Consider the following 16,732-nt stretch of genomic DNA (forward strand, 5'->3'; position numbering starts at 1 on the left):
GGGAAACAGAGACCTAGAGGGGCAAGGGGATTTGGTCAAGATTATAGTGCAAACTGGTGGCAAATAGGATCTCCAGACTCCAAGTCTATTAGTCCTTCAATAGCAGCGTCTTCTTCCAACTTCTTTTTCTATGAATGCAGTTTCCTATTTTAACTTCTTTGGCTTTCTCTGCTCTGTTCATTTGACTCCAGTTTTATTTGATTTATATTGGCCTTTCTGTGGATATTTGACTTGAGGAGGGCAATTTTGTTCAGTTGTTTCAGTCATGTTCATTTGGGATTTTCTTGGTGAAGATACTGGAGTGGCTTGCCATTTTCCTTCTCCAGCTCATTTTACAGATGAGGAAACTGAGGTAAAGATGGTTAAGTGACTTCCCCAGGGTCATATAGCTAGTGTCTGAGGCCAGATTTGAAATCAGGAAGGTGAGTCTTCATGACTTTGGTCCTAGCAGTCTATCCACTGCGCCACCTAGTCATCCAAGAAAGGAAAGATCCGATACCCAAAGAAAATGTAGCTTAAGCAGAGTTGTGATTGCATCTTTATGGTCATTTCCTTTAAGGTGCAGCCATCAGGATTATGTTCAGCTTGAAAATACAGGCCCCAATTCCCTGAGTTCATTAGGAACATGAGCCATATTCTGACCCTTAGGAGCATATAGGTTAATAGGCAATTCCATGTTCCATGTTCCAACCTGAAAATACTTCCTTTCATGCATTTGGGCATGCTCATATGCTCTCAAGAGGCATTTAGCCTGGGTTTGAATTCTGCGTCCACCAGGTATAAAGTGAGGAGGTTACCTACTCTCTTACTAGAAATGATGTGAAATCCTATGTATGATATGAAGCCAACAGTTTCATCAGAAAATCCTTCCAAGAACTTTAGAGGGAAGGCATAAGACGGAAGCAATGTGGTATGGAGTCAAGGAGGCAGGATTCTAGGTTCGTTTTGGCCACTGATTGGCCATGTGGCCATGGTCCTCAGCTTCCTAATCTATAAAAATCAAAGGATTAGATCTAGATAATAGTAACAGTCAACATTTATATAGCACTTACTGTATGCCAAGCACTTTGCTAGACACTTTATAAGTATTTTTTCATTTGGTCCTCTTAGTAACACTAGGAACTAGGTGCTATTATTCTTCTCCTTTTACAGATGAGGAAACTGAAGCAAATAGAGGTCAAGTGACTTCCCCAGGGTCACATAGCTAGTAAGTGGATTTGAACTCATGTCTTCCTGACTTCAGGCCCTCAATACACTGTGCCGCCTAGCTGCTTAGGTGATCTCTAAACTTCATTTCAGCTCCAATGTTCTATGATTTTATTTAAAAAAAAAAAAGGTTCTTTTCCCTAGAAGCCTGTGGGAGAATGTATCTTGTGTCCTTGGCAGAACAAGGTATATAGCTGGGCCTCTGCTAAACTACTTCACCTTCACAGACCAAATGTATCATTACTTACCTTTCTTAGCTGCCATTGAACTTAGCTAGTCAGGAAGCCTGGATTTGAATCTTTGTTCTGCCACTGACTTCCTGTAGGATCTTGAGCAATTTTCTTTGCTTATCTTGTCTTGTCCATATCTAAAAAATGGGGAAATAGGCACTTGTTGCTATGATTTTCAAAAAAAAGGGAAGAAAATACCCTTTGACCCAGCAATATCGCTTCTAGGACTATATCCCACAAAGAGACCATAAAAATGGGAAAGGGTCCCTCATGTACAAAAATATTTATAGCAGCTCTCTTTGTGTTGGCCAAAAACTGGAAATCAAGGGAATGCCCACCAGTTGGGGAATGGCTGAACAAGTTGTGGTATATGAATGTAATGTAATACTATTGTGCTATAAGAAATGATGAACAGGAAGACCTCAGAGAGGCCTGGAAGGCCTTATATGAACTAATGCTGAGGGAAAAGAGCAGAACTAGGAGAACTTTGTATGCAGCAACAACCACAGTGTGAGAGGAATTTTTCTGGTAGACTTAGTCCTTCACAGCAAGGCAAGGACCTAAAAAATTCCCAGTGGAGTCTTGAGGCAAAATGCCATCCACATCCAGAGAAAGAACTATGGAACTGGATTGTAGAATGAAGCAGACTATTTTCTCTTGTAGTTTGTTTTCTTTTTTTCTCATGGTTTCTCCCATTCATTTTAATTCTTCCATGCAACATGACTAAGGTGAAAATATATTTAGTAAGAATGTATGTGTAGAACCCATATAAGATTGCATGCTGTTTTGGGGAGGGAGAGAGGAAGAAGGGGGAAAAAAATCTAAGATATATGGAAGGGATTATAGAAAGCTGAAAACAAATTAATTAATGAAAAAAAGCTTAAAAAGAGAAGAAAATAGAAATGATAAATTAGAGGTCAGTGAGTTTGACTTGGATTTGGGATAGGGATGGTACAAAGAGAAAGACTTTTACAAACAAGCTGGTTAGTAAACATTAGAAAAAAGAAGCAGTACTTCATCAAGAAAAGGTCATGCTATCTAGCTTTCTTTTCTTTTTTAACTAAAATGCAGTGAGTAGATTTAACTCACATTTTAGTAAGACATTTGCTAGTTCTTCATGTTATTCTCGTAGAAAAGATGAAGAGATGTGGACAAGGTAGATAGCACAGGTAGTTGGATTTGGAGCTGGTTGAATATCTGGACTCAGAGAGTAGTCATTAATAGTTAGCCATCTTGGTGTTGCAGTGGATTGAGGACTTTGCCTTCAAGAGTTCAGGTCTAGAAGATTTAAGTTCAAATATGGCCTCAGGCACTTACAAACCTTAAGATCCTGGGCAACAAAAGGCTATAAATCTGTGTATACCCTTTGACCCAGCAATAGCACTACTAGGTCTTTATCCCAAAGATATTAAAAAAAAAAGAAAAAGAAAAAGACCTATTGTACAAAGATATTTATAGCAGCTCTTTTTGTAATGGCAAAGAATTGGAAAATGAGGGGATGCTCATCCATTGGGGAATGACCTGAACAAGTTGAGAAATATGATTAGAATGGAATACTATTGTGTTAGAAGAAATGACAAGCAGGATGGTTTCAGAAAAACCTGGGAAGAATTACATGAACTGAAGCTAAGTGAAGTGAGCAGAAACCAGAGAACACTGTGTACAGGAACAGCCGTATTGTGTGATGAACAACTGTGAATGACTTAGCTATTCTCAGAAGTACAAAGAAATAAGACAGTCCTGAAGGACTAATGATCAAGAAATGCTGTCTACCTGCAAAGGAAGAACTGATGGAGTCTGAATGCAGATCAAAGCATACTATCTTTCTGTGTGTGTGTGTTCTGTGTTTTCATTCACAACCTAATATGGAAATATGTTTTGTATGATTGCACATGTATAACTTATATAAAATTGCTTGCAATCCCCATGAGGATGGGAAAGTGATGGAGGGAGGAAGAGAATTTGGAACTCAGATTTTAAAAAATGAATGTTAAAAATTGTATTTACTTATAATTGAGGAAGAAATAAAATATTCAGAAGCAAAAATAAAGTGACTGACCAAATCACTTAATCTCTGTTTCCTCCCTTATCCAACGGAAATAATAGTAGCATCCACCTCACAGGGCTGTAACAAACAAATGAGACATTTGTAAAACACTTAGCACAAATACCTGGCACATTCTAGGTGCTTAATAGGTACTCCCCCTCCCCCTTTGGCATCAGCTTGGAAGGGAGGTATCTGTGTTATGGCCCTGAACTTTATTAGTGACTTGGATAAAGACATAGATTGTATGCTTATCTCATTTGCAGGTGACATAAAATTGAGAGAGATAGCCAGTGCATTTTATGACAGGATACAAAATCTTGACAGGCAAGAAGACTGGGCTGAATTGAGGAAGATGGAGTTTTAGTGGGGATAAATGAAAAGTATTACATGTGTTCAAAAAATTAACATAACAAGTATAAGATGGTGGAGATGTATGAAGACAGCAGGGGTGGTTTTTTGTGGAAAAGATGTGGGGCTTTTGGCAGACTACAAGCTCAGCTTGAGTCAGTGGTATGGTGTGGCAGCCAAAAGTGGGCTCCATGGGGAGGCAGTGTTTAGGAATAAATAAATGATAGTTCCCATATACTCTGCGCTGATCAGAAGGGACTTAGAGTATTTATGTTCAGTTCTGGATGCCACATCTTAGGAATGACATTAATAAGGTACAACATTCCCAAAGGAAGCTCATCTGAATGGTGACCAGCATCCAGGTCAGGCCATATTAGTATTGGCTGAAGGATCTTGCAGTGTTGAACCCAGAGAAGAGAAACCTCAGGAAGGATATGATAGCTGTATTTAAATGTTAGCTCAACTGTTACATGGAAGAGGGTTGGCTGGGTGGCGCAGTGGACAGATTGCTGGGCCTGGTGTCAGAATTCTCTTCCCGCACTCAAATCTGGCCTTGGGCACTTACCTAGGTGTGTGTCCTTCAGCAAGTCATTTGACCTGGTTTGCCTCAATTTCCTTGTTTGTAAAATAAGCTGGAGAAAGGAATTGTAAACCACTCTAATATCTTTGCCAAGAAAACCTCAAATGAGGTCACAAAGAATCAGACATAACTGAAAAATGACTGAACCATATGGAAGAAGGATTAGAATTGTTCCCTTTGACCCCAAAGAACAACACTTGGAACATTGGTTGGAAGTTAGAAAGAGATGAACTTAACCTTGATGGAAAGAAAAACTTCCTAAGAATTAGGGCTTGCCAAAATGGAGTGGTTTACCCTAAGTAGGGGAGGGAGATTCCCTTTTCCTTGTGGTCTTCAGGCAAAGGCTGGATGACCACTTCTCACTTATTCTGCAGAAGGGGTTTTTTGGGAGAGTTTGTGTTGGACTGGATGATCCCAGAGATCTCTTCGAACTTTGAAATTTTGTGATTTCTAACATCAGTTTCACAAGACTAACCTACATGAAACACTACAAATGCAAGGGGCTAGGATTGTTGGAGTCAAAGATCTGGAGGGTCATAGGAAGTCTAACAGGGGCCAGACACCTTAGGTGTCTCACTCAGTATCAACACCAATCAGACTTTCCCTGTGGGGCCTATTAAACAGCACGTCTGGGAAGTCACAGCTAAAACCAGAGCACAGGTGTCTGGTCGTCATGGATAAATGTGAACACTGCCTGAATTCTTCGAGCAGAGTCTTTAAAAGAATGCCTGCAATTGTTCTAGATGTTAGAAGTATCTTTTCTATTGTTTCATACCATCACCAAATGTAATCTGGGTTCACAGAAATCCAGGCAAAATGATGTCATATACCATTGAATAAATCTGGGTTCCAATGCCCAGATCTCTGCCCCATATGGGGTATGAACTCTGGGTAAATTGTTTAACTTCTCAGTGCCCCAGCCAGATCTCCAAGACTTTAAAGTTAGTGTGGTGTTGGCGTGCATTGGCAAAGAGAATTTCCTCACTGGGAGTTCCCTATAGCAATGAAATCACAGTCTCAGCCCTGCTCCCTGCCAAAAAAATCATGATGAGTTTTTTTCAAGTTAACACTTAACAGGCATGAACAGTGTGGGACTGAATCTCATCCATTTCTGTAGATTAGTGTGTGACATTCCTGTCTTAAAGGGGTTTGAAAAAAATGTCATTATGCGCTCGAGTATGAGTTTTAAAAACTCGCTCTCTGAGATCTTAGTGACTCCAGATTCTCTTTGGAAAAGCCTTTGTTGATGAAAGCTTCATCATTCCACCAGCAAGCTGAACCCCTAGGCTGTCTGACTCAGCTTACAGGGGGCTGTTTGCAGCTGTTTTTCAGCAGCTGATTGTGAAACCAGGATGATTTTTTTTTTGGAAGGGTGGAAAAAATACTTCAGTCATGTTAACTTCACAGCCATCAGCAGAATTTAGCAGATATTTGCAGGAGTAGATTTACTACAGTTCCTTCCTGAATATATATAGTCAGGTAACACCTCATTTATATGGAAGCCTCAATCATCTGGGGACCAACCATGCGCTGAAGGAAAAGCTCTAACATTTATATAGAGTTTTCCACATCATCTCATTTGATATGGACAATTCTGTGAGACAGGTAATATTATTATTTTCTCCATTTTACAGATGAGGGAAGTGAGGCTGATGGTGGTTAATAAGTTGCTTGCTGGTACTCACACAGCTAATATCTGAAGGTTTTCCCTACTTCAGCCACTTAATCACATACATGCTGCTATGAAATATGTGTTGGTAAAATATTAAACAACAGGATCTCCCAAAATGAATAGCATGCCTTTAAGTTTAAACAGCATTATTAACATTTTTCTCCATCACTTTCTTAAGTTTAGATAATCAGCAAAATAGTAAACCATACCCAGATTTGTAGTGTTTGCTGATTTCTGGGGTGTAAATGCTGGCCCTGAAAATTTAACAACTGACTTTCTAGAGCCTTTGGAGTAGGGTTCCAGGAAGCTCCAGTATATTATTCCTAGATGGGTCCATAGCGTCATAGAACTCACAATCTAATAGAACGTGTGTGTGGTGGTGGTAGAAATATTACATAGATAACAACTGCAAAAAAAAAATAGGAGTCATAAATGCCTATGGGATGAAAACCAAATGCTTGGTGGGATACCAGGAGGCAAGGATTTTTACTGACTGGGGCCAAGATGATAGTTTACCTTCAGAAAGAGGTGATGTTGGTGTTGTGGTTGAATGGAATTAGGAAGCAACAATGTAATTCAACAAGCATTTATTCAGCAATCTATTCTGTGTAAAATACCACGGATGGGCTTCAGAGAACCAGCACCTAGCACAGCTCTGTGTGCTTAGTAGGCACTATTAATAAATGGTTCAGTGAATGAATGAATGAATGAATGAATGAATGAATGAAAAATAAAGCACAATCACTGCCTTCAAAAATGTTATCGTTTAACATGAGTTTAAGGCATGTACACAAATCGTGGTGCAACAAGGAAGGAAGGTGGTCACCATGATTAGAGAGATTTACAAAGTACACTAGCATGAGCATGCTGAGGAGGGAGAGATCATATTTGGGGAGGATGAGAATGTGCCAAGTTTCAAAATTTAAGTAATATTACTCTGAGTTGTGCCTACGGTAATTGCAATGTAACAATACCTTGTATTTACGTAATACTTTTAAGTTTGTAAATGTCTTTGCATGTGTTATCCATTATGATCCTCACAACTAAATGAGGTAGGGGATACAATTACCCCCATTTTGTAGATGAAGAAATTGAGAAAGAGAGAAATAAAATAACTTGTTCAGGGTCACACAGCCCCTAGTCAGTGTCTCTAGCAGGACTTGAACTCAGGTCTTCCAGACTCTAAGCTCTGTGCTGTGCCCACTACTCCACCTAACTGCCCGTAAAATAGATAGATCCTAAAACTTGTATATTTTATTCTGTCAAAAAGGTCCTTAATCCATTATTCAGAGCTTACTGACTATTAGTTTACAAATAACTTTAATAATGGTGCTTAGATTTCTCAGCCTCCAGCAAATGAGAAGGTATAAATTATACAAGAAGGGCTGAATACCAGTGGGAGAGAACCAATGACAGCACGGGAAGAAACAAACAAATTAATATTTTATAGTCCAGGGCAGGAAGTAATGGTTGTCATGATGGCCCTGAGTCATTTAATCTCTAGGAACCATAGCTTCCCCATTTCCAAAATGAGGGAATTGGGGTAGATGACCTTTATTGTCCCTCCCAGGTCAAAATCTGTGATTCTGTATTGAGAAAAGGTCAACTCAAATTCAACGTGTGCATCTTTTTAGAAGGCAGGGAAGTGTGTGCTCTTAGAGTGGAATCTTAAAAAAAAGGATGTCTGTAACTGTTCTAGATATAGGAATGCTTTCATTATTATTTCATACCATCATCAACTGTAAAAAGATTGCCTTTCAAAACTGGATAAAACAATGTTTTAATATTTAGCAACAATTCTGTTTATGTGGAAAATTCATCTTTGTTAACCCTTGTTCCCCATTGCTGCTGGTTAAAGACAGTGTTACTGGATTCTCCTCCAGTTTAAAACAATAAGCCCAAACCTGCTTAGTGTTAATGAGACAGAAAGTGTAGGAGACTTTGTCCAGAATTTTTCATGACTTCTGTGTGCTTGAATAAACTGGGCACATTGGTTTTTGTTTCAGTTTGAACCAAGTTCCATAGTTTTGATTATTCTGGTTCAATATTTCCCAAATTATGACCTAACAGAGAATTACCAGCATCACTGCCCAACTCTTCTACTTCCCGTCTCATTTGTTCTTAATTTTCCTGAGTTTCTTTATTTCCTCAAAAACTACGACATTGACAACAGTGACACTTCAAATACTGCCTCAAATTGTAGTGCTTAAAAGATGTTTAAAGCTCTTTCACATTTATTCCTTTTAGGAAAAGTACTGGATTTTACATCAGAGGACCTGATTTTGAATTTGGGATTGCCTACTTTACAAGCTGTGTGATTTTGGGCAAGTCCCTTAACTTTTATGTGTTATAAAGTACCAACTTCTGCACAGATGTAAAGGTAGCAGATTCATCCTTTGTCCCAGATGTGACCCTAAAAAAAATCTGAAGTGAAGTCCAGCATGGTGTAATCGATTATGGTTTGACTTGGGATCATGTTAAAGCAAGTCACACACACTGGAACTATACTACAGAGTGAAATTCATTAGGAGGCAAGAAAGTATTGGGATAAATCCAAAGGGACTTCATTACTGATACATTTAAAGAACTTTTGTATCCATGTGGGAGGTTGCTATGTAAACCTTGGAGAATAGTCTTATCGCCAACGACCTTTTTTAGATTGGGATAAAATGCTTGTTAAAAGGAATATTCTCTTTAATTAGTAAGCAACGTAACTATCTATCTACAAAAAATAAAAACAAAAACCTAACAAAATCTGGGGGACATTTAGGTGGCACAGTGGATAGAGTGCCAGACCAGGAGTCTGGAAGACTCATCTTGAGTTCCAATCCAGCCTCAGATACTTACTAGCAGTGTTAGCCTGGGAAGGTCCCTTAACCCTATTTACCTTATTTTCCTCATCTGTAAAATGAGCTGGAGAAGGAAATGGCAAAGCACTCCAGTATCTCTGCTAAGAAAACCCCAAATGGTGTTGCGAAGAGTTGGACAGGACTGAAATGACCAAATCGGAGTTTTGACTTCTGGTTTCTTCCCTTCTCCCTATTTTTCCAGTTCTCCTGTATTAGATGACATCATCTATTCGACAGCATCTGTTGATCCATTAGGGCAGTCTGTAGCTGTTTCTTCTCCTTGTCATGATGTTACAGTCTTGGATACTGCTGAGCTGACTGCTTCCAGGTATGGTTAGAGTCTGATTACAAGATCTGAATGATATGTGGCCACGCCTCCTTCTACTCTATCTATACTTTGGCTGTGCTGGTTTAAAAGATTGTTGTTATTATATATGTGTAGATGGTCTCCCAGGTGGTCTAATATGAGGGGTGCAGGGACAGTCTCCTGCCCAGAAACATTACATGCTCTGGTTTTTAATTAGTGCCCCAAAATTCATCATTAAAGATTCATTCCGTTGTGGTCCTCAAAGCCCTTAGGCAAATTCCCCTGAAGATAAAGCCTGTTAATAGCTTGCATTTACATAATGCTTTGACAAAAGGCTTTGCGTGCAGCAACTCTGTGTGTAGGTAGTGTGTGTATAATTCTCATTATACAGAAGAAGACATTGGATGCCATTACAAGACCTATTTAAAGAAGCTAATGACTTTGAAAATTGGGAAATGTGAAAACTTAACATCAATGACTCGGCTTATTGCCATTTCTTAGAGAAGTTTAACTGTTATAAAATAAATCACCATAGTGAGGAATCCAAAAGAACCCTGAAACTGTCTCAGCCAGCAAACATTTGATCTCCTTGCCAAGGAGAGGAGACATGACAGCCAAAAACAACATCAGTTTTATCATAGAAGCTCATTTGTAAAACATTATAGAGGATAATGATGGAAGGTGACAAGCAGTCATCTCACAAAGAGCAATCAGTAATTGAGAAAAAATTAATCTGTAGAAGCTTTGACATAAGACCTAAGGCAGATCATCCCATTTGTTTATAGACCAAATTAGGAGGATAAGAAATAGATATGAATTGGAACAGACCTTTTGGCATTTTATAGCCGTCCGGTCTTATTATCAATAATTGAACAGCTCCCATTTGAACTGTGATTCCTCTGTACCCGAGATGAGGAGTTGAAAAGACACCAAAAAAATGAAGCTGAAGAGTGACTGGAAGAGGCTCAAAATGTGCAGAAGAAAACTATTATTAGAAGTGACATGATTTGAAAAGCATTCAGGGGTCAGTTAAGATATTTCAAAGAAGGAAAGATTCAAAAGAATAGAAATACTTCATATGGCATTTTACTTTAAAAAAATGGAGTTGATGGAGTGGAAATTGGGAACCTCTGACCTACCTACCTACTTTCTTATTCCTACAAAATCTTTTCAAGAATGATTTATCAGAGGTATTCTTAATGGAAAGATTTTATTAAATTATTTATCTTTCAACTTAATCAATGTCAACAAGATAAGTAGAGAAATATATGAAAAAATATGTCAAAAATTTGACAAAGCAGAACTTTTTTACTTGGTTTCCCCTCCTTGCGGGATTTTTTAAAAACATTTGATTTGTTGGAACAAACAACAGCTCTTTAAGGCTTTCTCTATGGTTTCTTTCGTATCTCTTTTAAGATCGTACAAGATTCATAAAGGCTGGGATACAAAGACAAAAACACAAAAAATGGATCTGTCCTGAAGAAGCTTTCATTCATTTGGGAGATACAACATATAAGTAGGTGAATAGAAATGCAACTTGAGGAGAAAGAGCATGATTAGAACTGAGGGAATCAGGAAGGATTTTGTGTAGGAGGTAGTACTTAAATTGCATATAGAAGGAGGTCAAGGATTATAAAAAAGTAAAAGTGAAGGGGGAGTACATTCTAAGCTTGAGAGATAGCCTATACAGTTATGGAAATGGGCAGTGGAGGCCAGCTTGGCTCCATCTTAGACTATAAGAAGGAGGCATAGTTTAGAGTAAGTTTGGAAGGGTAGGCTGGCACCACATTGTAAAAGGCTTTCAGTGACTGGCTAGAGCAGGTTGTAAAATGAAGGACGAACACAGAGCAGGTTGTATTTTATCTTTGAGGTTATAGGGAGGTACTGAAGTTAACTATCAAGAGAATGACATGGTAAGACCCATGCATTTAGAAAATTGTTTTGGCAGCTGCGTGGAGGATGGGCTGGAGAGGTGAGAGACTGGAATCTGGGAGATAAGTTAATGAGGTTGTTGCAGTGGTCCAAGTAAGAAGTAATGTGGTCCTGAACTAGAGTAATGACTTGTGATTGAAGAGGAGGGAACATATGTGAGACATGTTGTGGCTGTAGAATCAATAGGCAACTGATTTCATTTGGTGGAGTTGATGTGGGTATTGGGAGTGAGGAAGAAGGAAGGGTTAAGATTATTCCAAAGACAAAAATCTAGGTGACCTGGAGGCTACTATCAAGAGAAATAGGGAAGGCTAAAGGAGAGATTAGTTTATTTGGAGGCAAGATAAGTTCTGCCTTCAACATACTGAATTTGAGATACCTACAGACTCTCCTAGGTTATCCAGACAGTTGATGATGTGGAACTAGAATTCTGAACAGAGATTAGGGCTGAGTAAATCAATTTAGAAATCTTGCCAAAGGGATTTGTCACTGTCTTGGAGGATGTCATGTGTAGAGCAATAAATGAACATGTAGGGAACTCTTCATGTGGAAACTTCCTCCACTGGTTGAGAATGGTAACCCCATTGTCACATAGCTGTAGAGCACTGCCCTCAACCTCATGACGTGGCCATGGTCACAGAGTAAGTATAGGTCATTATCTGGAGCTGAACCTAGGTCTTACTGACTTGAAGGCCAGTCTTCTATCTATCTTGCCACACTGCCTCTTTAAAAGAAATACTAATTAAGAAATGAGATTTTCTCCAAGTAAAGAGCTCTGAATTCTTAGGTGGAAAGTGATCCCACCCTTGTGATTACTGGGGCCTCCAGTCTTTGTTCCAGTTGCCACGCCCCAGCTCCTCAGGAATGCTGCCCTCTGTCCGGCTGGCCAGACAGATGACATGAAGGCTCCTTTGATGAGGCATGATTTCTGAAATGGGTATTTCCTTTTCATTAAAATAGTCAGTCTCTCTTTATTTGTCCACTGACCAATCCCTAATAAAGCCTCAGACTAGAGTTAGGTGGGTGAATGGCAATCACTTAATCGCTTAATAAACAATCCCTTAAGGACCCTGTCTGGGTTTTGCAGCTGAGGAGGTGGGTCTGCCATGGCTTTTTAAGATTTCTATAGCTCAGCTAGTTCAGCAAGTGTAGGTCAGGAGAATCTTGTCGGGCTCCTGAGGAGAGGAAGTTTCACACAAAGTTTTTGAGTAGCTGGCAAGAATTGGGAAACACACACACAGACACACACACACGGATAAAATGTTTGGATTGGGATACAGTCCCAGAGGATGGAGCTAAGGAGCAGCAGGTAGAAGATACAAAGGGAACAAATCTGAGCTGGGTAACTGGTTTATTTTTAGTTAGAGCCATCCTCAAATGAATGGGCTACCCATGAACCTGATGAGTGGTCCTGCAAATTTAGGCTGGAAGAACTCTTTTTGGACTGATTGTAAAAAGGATTCCTTTTTGGGTAGGTTTGGCTGGCTGATTACTAAGGTCCTTTCCAGCTCTGTAATTCTGTGATGGAACTAAGAGGGACTAATACAGTCATCTCCCATTTTTGAGAGAGAAACTGAGGCTCAAAGAAAAGTAGTTTTTCTTGCCTCCTACAATTATTTATTAATAAACAAATTGATCTCTTCACATCTTGCTGGATATAAAATGTATAAAGAAGAAAAGTTTTTAAGTGGGAAAGAGGTTGAACAAGAATGACTAAAATTTATTGAAGGCACAAATGACAAAGTATTGATTTAGTTTTAAGACTTATTTGCTTTATTTCCTAGTCAAAAGAATGGGAGAGCAGAAGGATGATTTATTTTTAATAATAATAATCTGTTGTGATAAAGGATTGGAAATTGAGGGGATGCCCATCAATTGAAGAATGGCTGAACAACTTGTAGTACATACTTGTAGTATGTAGTTTGTGATAGAATTGTTGTTTGTTCAGTCAGGTTGTACTCTTCATGGCACCATGAACAAAGTCCATGGGGTTTTCTTAGCAGTGATACTGAAATTGCCATATCCTTCTCCAGTGTGTCTCCATTTTACAGATGAGGAACTGAGGCAAATAGAGGTTAAGTGACTTGCCCAGGGTCATATAGCTAACAACTATTTGAGGCTGAATTTGAGCTCAGATCTTTCTGACTCTTCGCCCAGTGCCCTATCCATTTCACCACTGAGTTGCTCCTAGGCATTATGATGGAATAATTATTGTGCTACAATAAATGACAAGCAGGATGTTTTCAGAAAAAACCTGGAAAGACTTATATGATCCGATATAGACTGAAGTGAACAGAACCAGGAGAACATTCATTGTATACAGTACACAGCAGTTTTGTACAGTGATCAGCTGTGAATGACTTAGGTATTCTCTGTAATGCAATGATCTAAGACAATTCTGAAGGACTTGTGAAAAATGCTGTCCACCTCCAGAGAAAGAACGGGTAGCATCTGTATGCAGATCGAAGCATACTTTTTCACTTTATAAGTTTGGTGGTTTTTTTTTTTTTGGTCTGTGTTTTCTTTTGTAACGTGGCTAATATGGAAATATGTTTTGCCTGACTATACATGTATAGTCCGTATCAAATTGTTTGCCTTCTTAAGGAGCAGGAAGGGGAGGAAGGGAGAGAATTTGGAACTCAAATTTTTTTTTAAAAATTGGATTTTTTTACGTGTAATTGAGAAAAAAATAAAATAAGATAAAAGAAATAAAAATAAACAATAATAATAATAGCTACCATTATATAATATGAGGTTTACAAAGCACTTTACATATGTCCTACTAGAAAGAATACATTGTTTGATTGAGGTAGGGGGAAGAAGGGTAAATAATGGAGAGGAAAAGAACTTGTGGGAGAGATTGTTTGACCGAAGACTGAATGATTTTTGTCTTCTAGCGTCATTTAACATTTACCTCACTTTGTTGGAAACCTATGAATGAGCTATTCTGTTTAGAATTATTTTGGGTTTAAATAATGATTAGATAGAGACCTATCTTTAAAAATTGGAGTCAACTTAATGGCAGAGATTTTATTTTTTGAAAGTATGGAAATTTTGTCTTGAAGAAACAAAATGCTACTATTGTGTCTTCTCTCAATACCACTGCCTTCTCTGTCTCTCTGTCTCTCTCTGTCTCTCTCCGTCTCTCTCTCCCTCTGCCTCTCATTTTTCCTTATTGGAGAAAGGGGAATGGGAGGAATTTGTGTCTCTTTTTCCTTCATCCTTCAAGAATTGTTTTTACTGAATAAAAGAGAAGATAACTTCTGACTCTCCCGTAAAAATCAGTTTTTTAAATAAGATCAAACAAGTTTTGATGAATATCCTTCTTTATTATTGAAGAGCTGAGCAGTACATCAAAGACAGTATTCCTTCACAGGGAATATCAGACCATATCACCTTAAGGTGGCTACTCATCTCACTGTACCTTTAGAATGTGGTATATCCCACCTGGCCTAGCTGTCATTCTCAGGATCTTCATGCAGGATTCTGAGACTATTTTACCCCATGATCTCCTACTTTAAATCTTTGGAACCCTGATACTCCATTTTCCAGTATCTTTGTGTGATTTGGCGGTCTGTTTGCCACACACGTGAGATCACATATACATTGTAAGTTAGCTTTGCTGTAAGAGTTCTCTAAGAATCTGTTGTTTGAGAAATGTAAGGAATTCCCTGTGTGGAAACTCTCTCCCTTCCCCGGTATATATGTCAACAGATTTTTGAGTCAGTAGACAAATCCTAGGGAGTTGCTTAAGGTAAACCTGGAAGTCACAGAAGCATAGATTTATAGTTCCAGAGGATCTTTGAGGTCTTTTGAGACCAACTAGTTTTACAGATGAGGAAACGGAGTCCCAGGGAGGTTGTGACTTGACCATAACTACATGGCTAGTTCGAGACAGGATTTGAAATCAAGTCTTTTTGATGTTAGCCCTGGGACTCTGTCCACCAGCCCAGGGTGCCTGCTACTTTTAAGAAAATGGAGTATCAGAATTCGATTTTACAAAACAGATAAATTAGGTGATAATTCACTTTACAAAAGGAATCACCACAGGTTTTCTTTAACTAATTTGCTTGATGTGGCACCTCTTAAAATTTATTTTGTTTGACCAAAAATAATTGACATGTTGTTTCCCCAAAATTAGCCTGAATAGATTGAAGTTCACTTGCATATTTATGCAGAACACTAGAATCTCGATTAAACTGCCCACGCTTCACTGATTTATACTTAGAGTCAGAGAATTTTAGAGCTAGAAAAATTCTTGGAGAGCCTCTGTTTGTCTGCTTCCTATTGGTTCTGTTTTGTTTTCTAATTTTTCTGTCTCGGTGCTTTATATCTGTAGATTTTCCCCTCTCCAAATAGATGAGAAGTTCCTGTATGTCAGGGACTCTGCTTGCTTTTGTGTCCCTGCATAGTCCTTTGCGTAGGGCTTTGTACATAATAAACACACAGCACATAAACGGTGGCCTTTGTTTAGGGGGAGGGAAGGACAGAATTAATGACCGACTCAGTAGTCATTTAGGTATTAGAATCTTCTTGGATTTTTTTTTTCATTCTTTTGGGGGTAACATTTTCTTTTCTCATTATGTTTGAATGAAGCTACATTTTAAATTATTTTCCCTATTGACAGGGGTGGGGGAGGGGGTAATAGCCCAGGAGGCTTTTAGATAGGGAGTTAGGAAGCCAGCCTGGAATGAAAAATTGCTAGGGATAACCCACCAGCAAATATTTGGGGATAACTCACCGGAAAATATTTGAGAGCATGGACCACATATCATATGTAACTTACTCATGAACACATAGGCACTTGTCTGTGTGCGGCTGTGTATCCTGCTAGTGATGGGAGCTAGCTACTTTTACTCTTAAAAAGAATTTCCCTGCACAGTATTTGGTCCAGTTTATCACTATCAGCATATGTTCTGATTTCCAATTTAGAGCCTTTCAAAGGCAGCTTTTCTGAGTCCAGGCTGCTCTGATAATGCAGATCTCCCAGGAGAATTTAATTAAATTCTAAATCCTCCTTGGACCACTTGCCCAGAGCTTGTCATTGATGGGTCTAAAGTTCCTCAAACCTTCAGTTTCAAAGCATTTTTTTTCTTGCAACATACATTCTCACTGCTAATTTGAGCTGAGTTTTGACTATAATGATTTTGTGATCGGGTGCACTTGGAAAGGAAAGAAAAAGGCAGCCTCTGAGGAAAGCCCATTATGCTAAATATCTTCCAGATGGTGATGTGAAACAAGAGATAAGGCACTGTCACTCCAGCTGTCCCATAAAGGAATTATGTATTAGGTTTCCACCTCTGGGGCAGTTATCTCCCCCTATGGTGATAGCCTAAAACTCACCCCTTAGGTCACTCTAGTGTTTGTCCTTGGAGAGACGCTTGGTTTGGCAACTCTAGCCAGTCTCTGAAATGAAATTAGCAATCAGTTCACTGAAAGATCTGCCAAGAAATGCTCAAAAGCCTTTGTACACAGAACAAAAGAACACTAGTTGTTGACAGTATATCACTACAGTTGGACATGTGTTGTTCTCAAACAGAACCCAAACAATTGCTGGGAAA

The 16,732-nt window shown here is 38.9% G+C and overlaps 1 protein-coding gene across 10 annotated transcripts in view; it reads left to right on the forward strand.

Annotated features, from left to right (window-relative positions):
* Window positions 1–16,732, forward strand: part of TACC2 (transforming acidic coiled-coil containing protein 2) — a 298,693-nt gene that overhangs the window by 131,884 nt on the left and 150,077 nt on the right. For 9 of the 10 annotated variants that reach the window (XM_072624400.1, XM_072624428.1, XM_072624443.1 and 6 more), the window contains one exon: window positions 9,135–9,260. The exons of the other annotated variant lie outside the window; for it this stretch is intronic. In XM_072624400.1, the coding sequence (XP_072480501.1) occupies window positions 9,135–9,260 (126 nt within the window). The remainder of the gene's footprint in view (window positions 1–9,134; window positions 9,261–16,732) is intronic. 10 annotated transcript variants of the gene reach the window in all.

This window comes from Notamacropus eugenii, chromosome 1 (genome assembly GCF_028372415.1).
Source record: "Notamacropus eugenii isolate mMacEug1 chromosome 1, mMacEug1.pri_v2, whole genome shotgun sequence".
NCBI lineage: Eukaryota > Metazoa > Chordata > Mammalia > Diprotodontia > Macropodidae > Notamacropus > Notamacropus eugenii.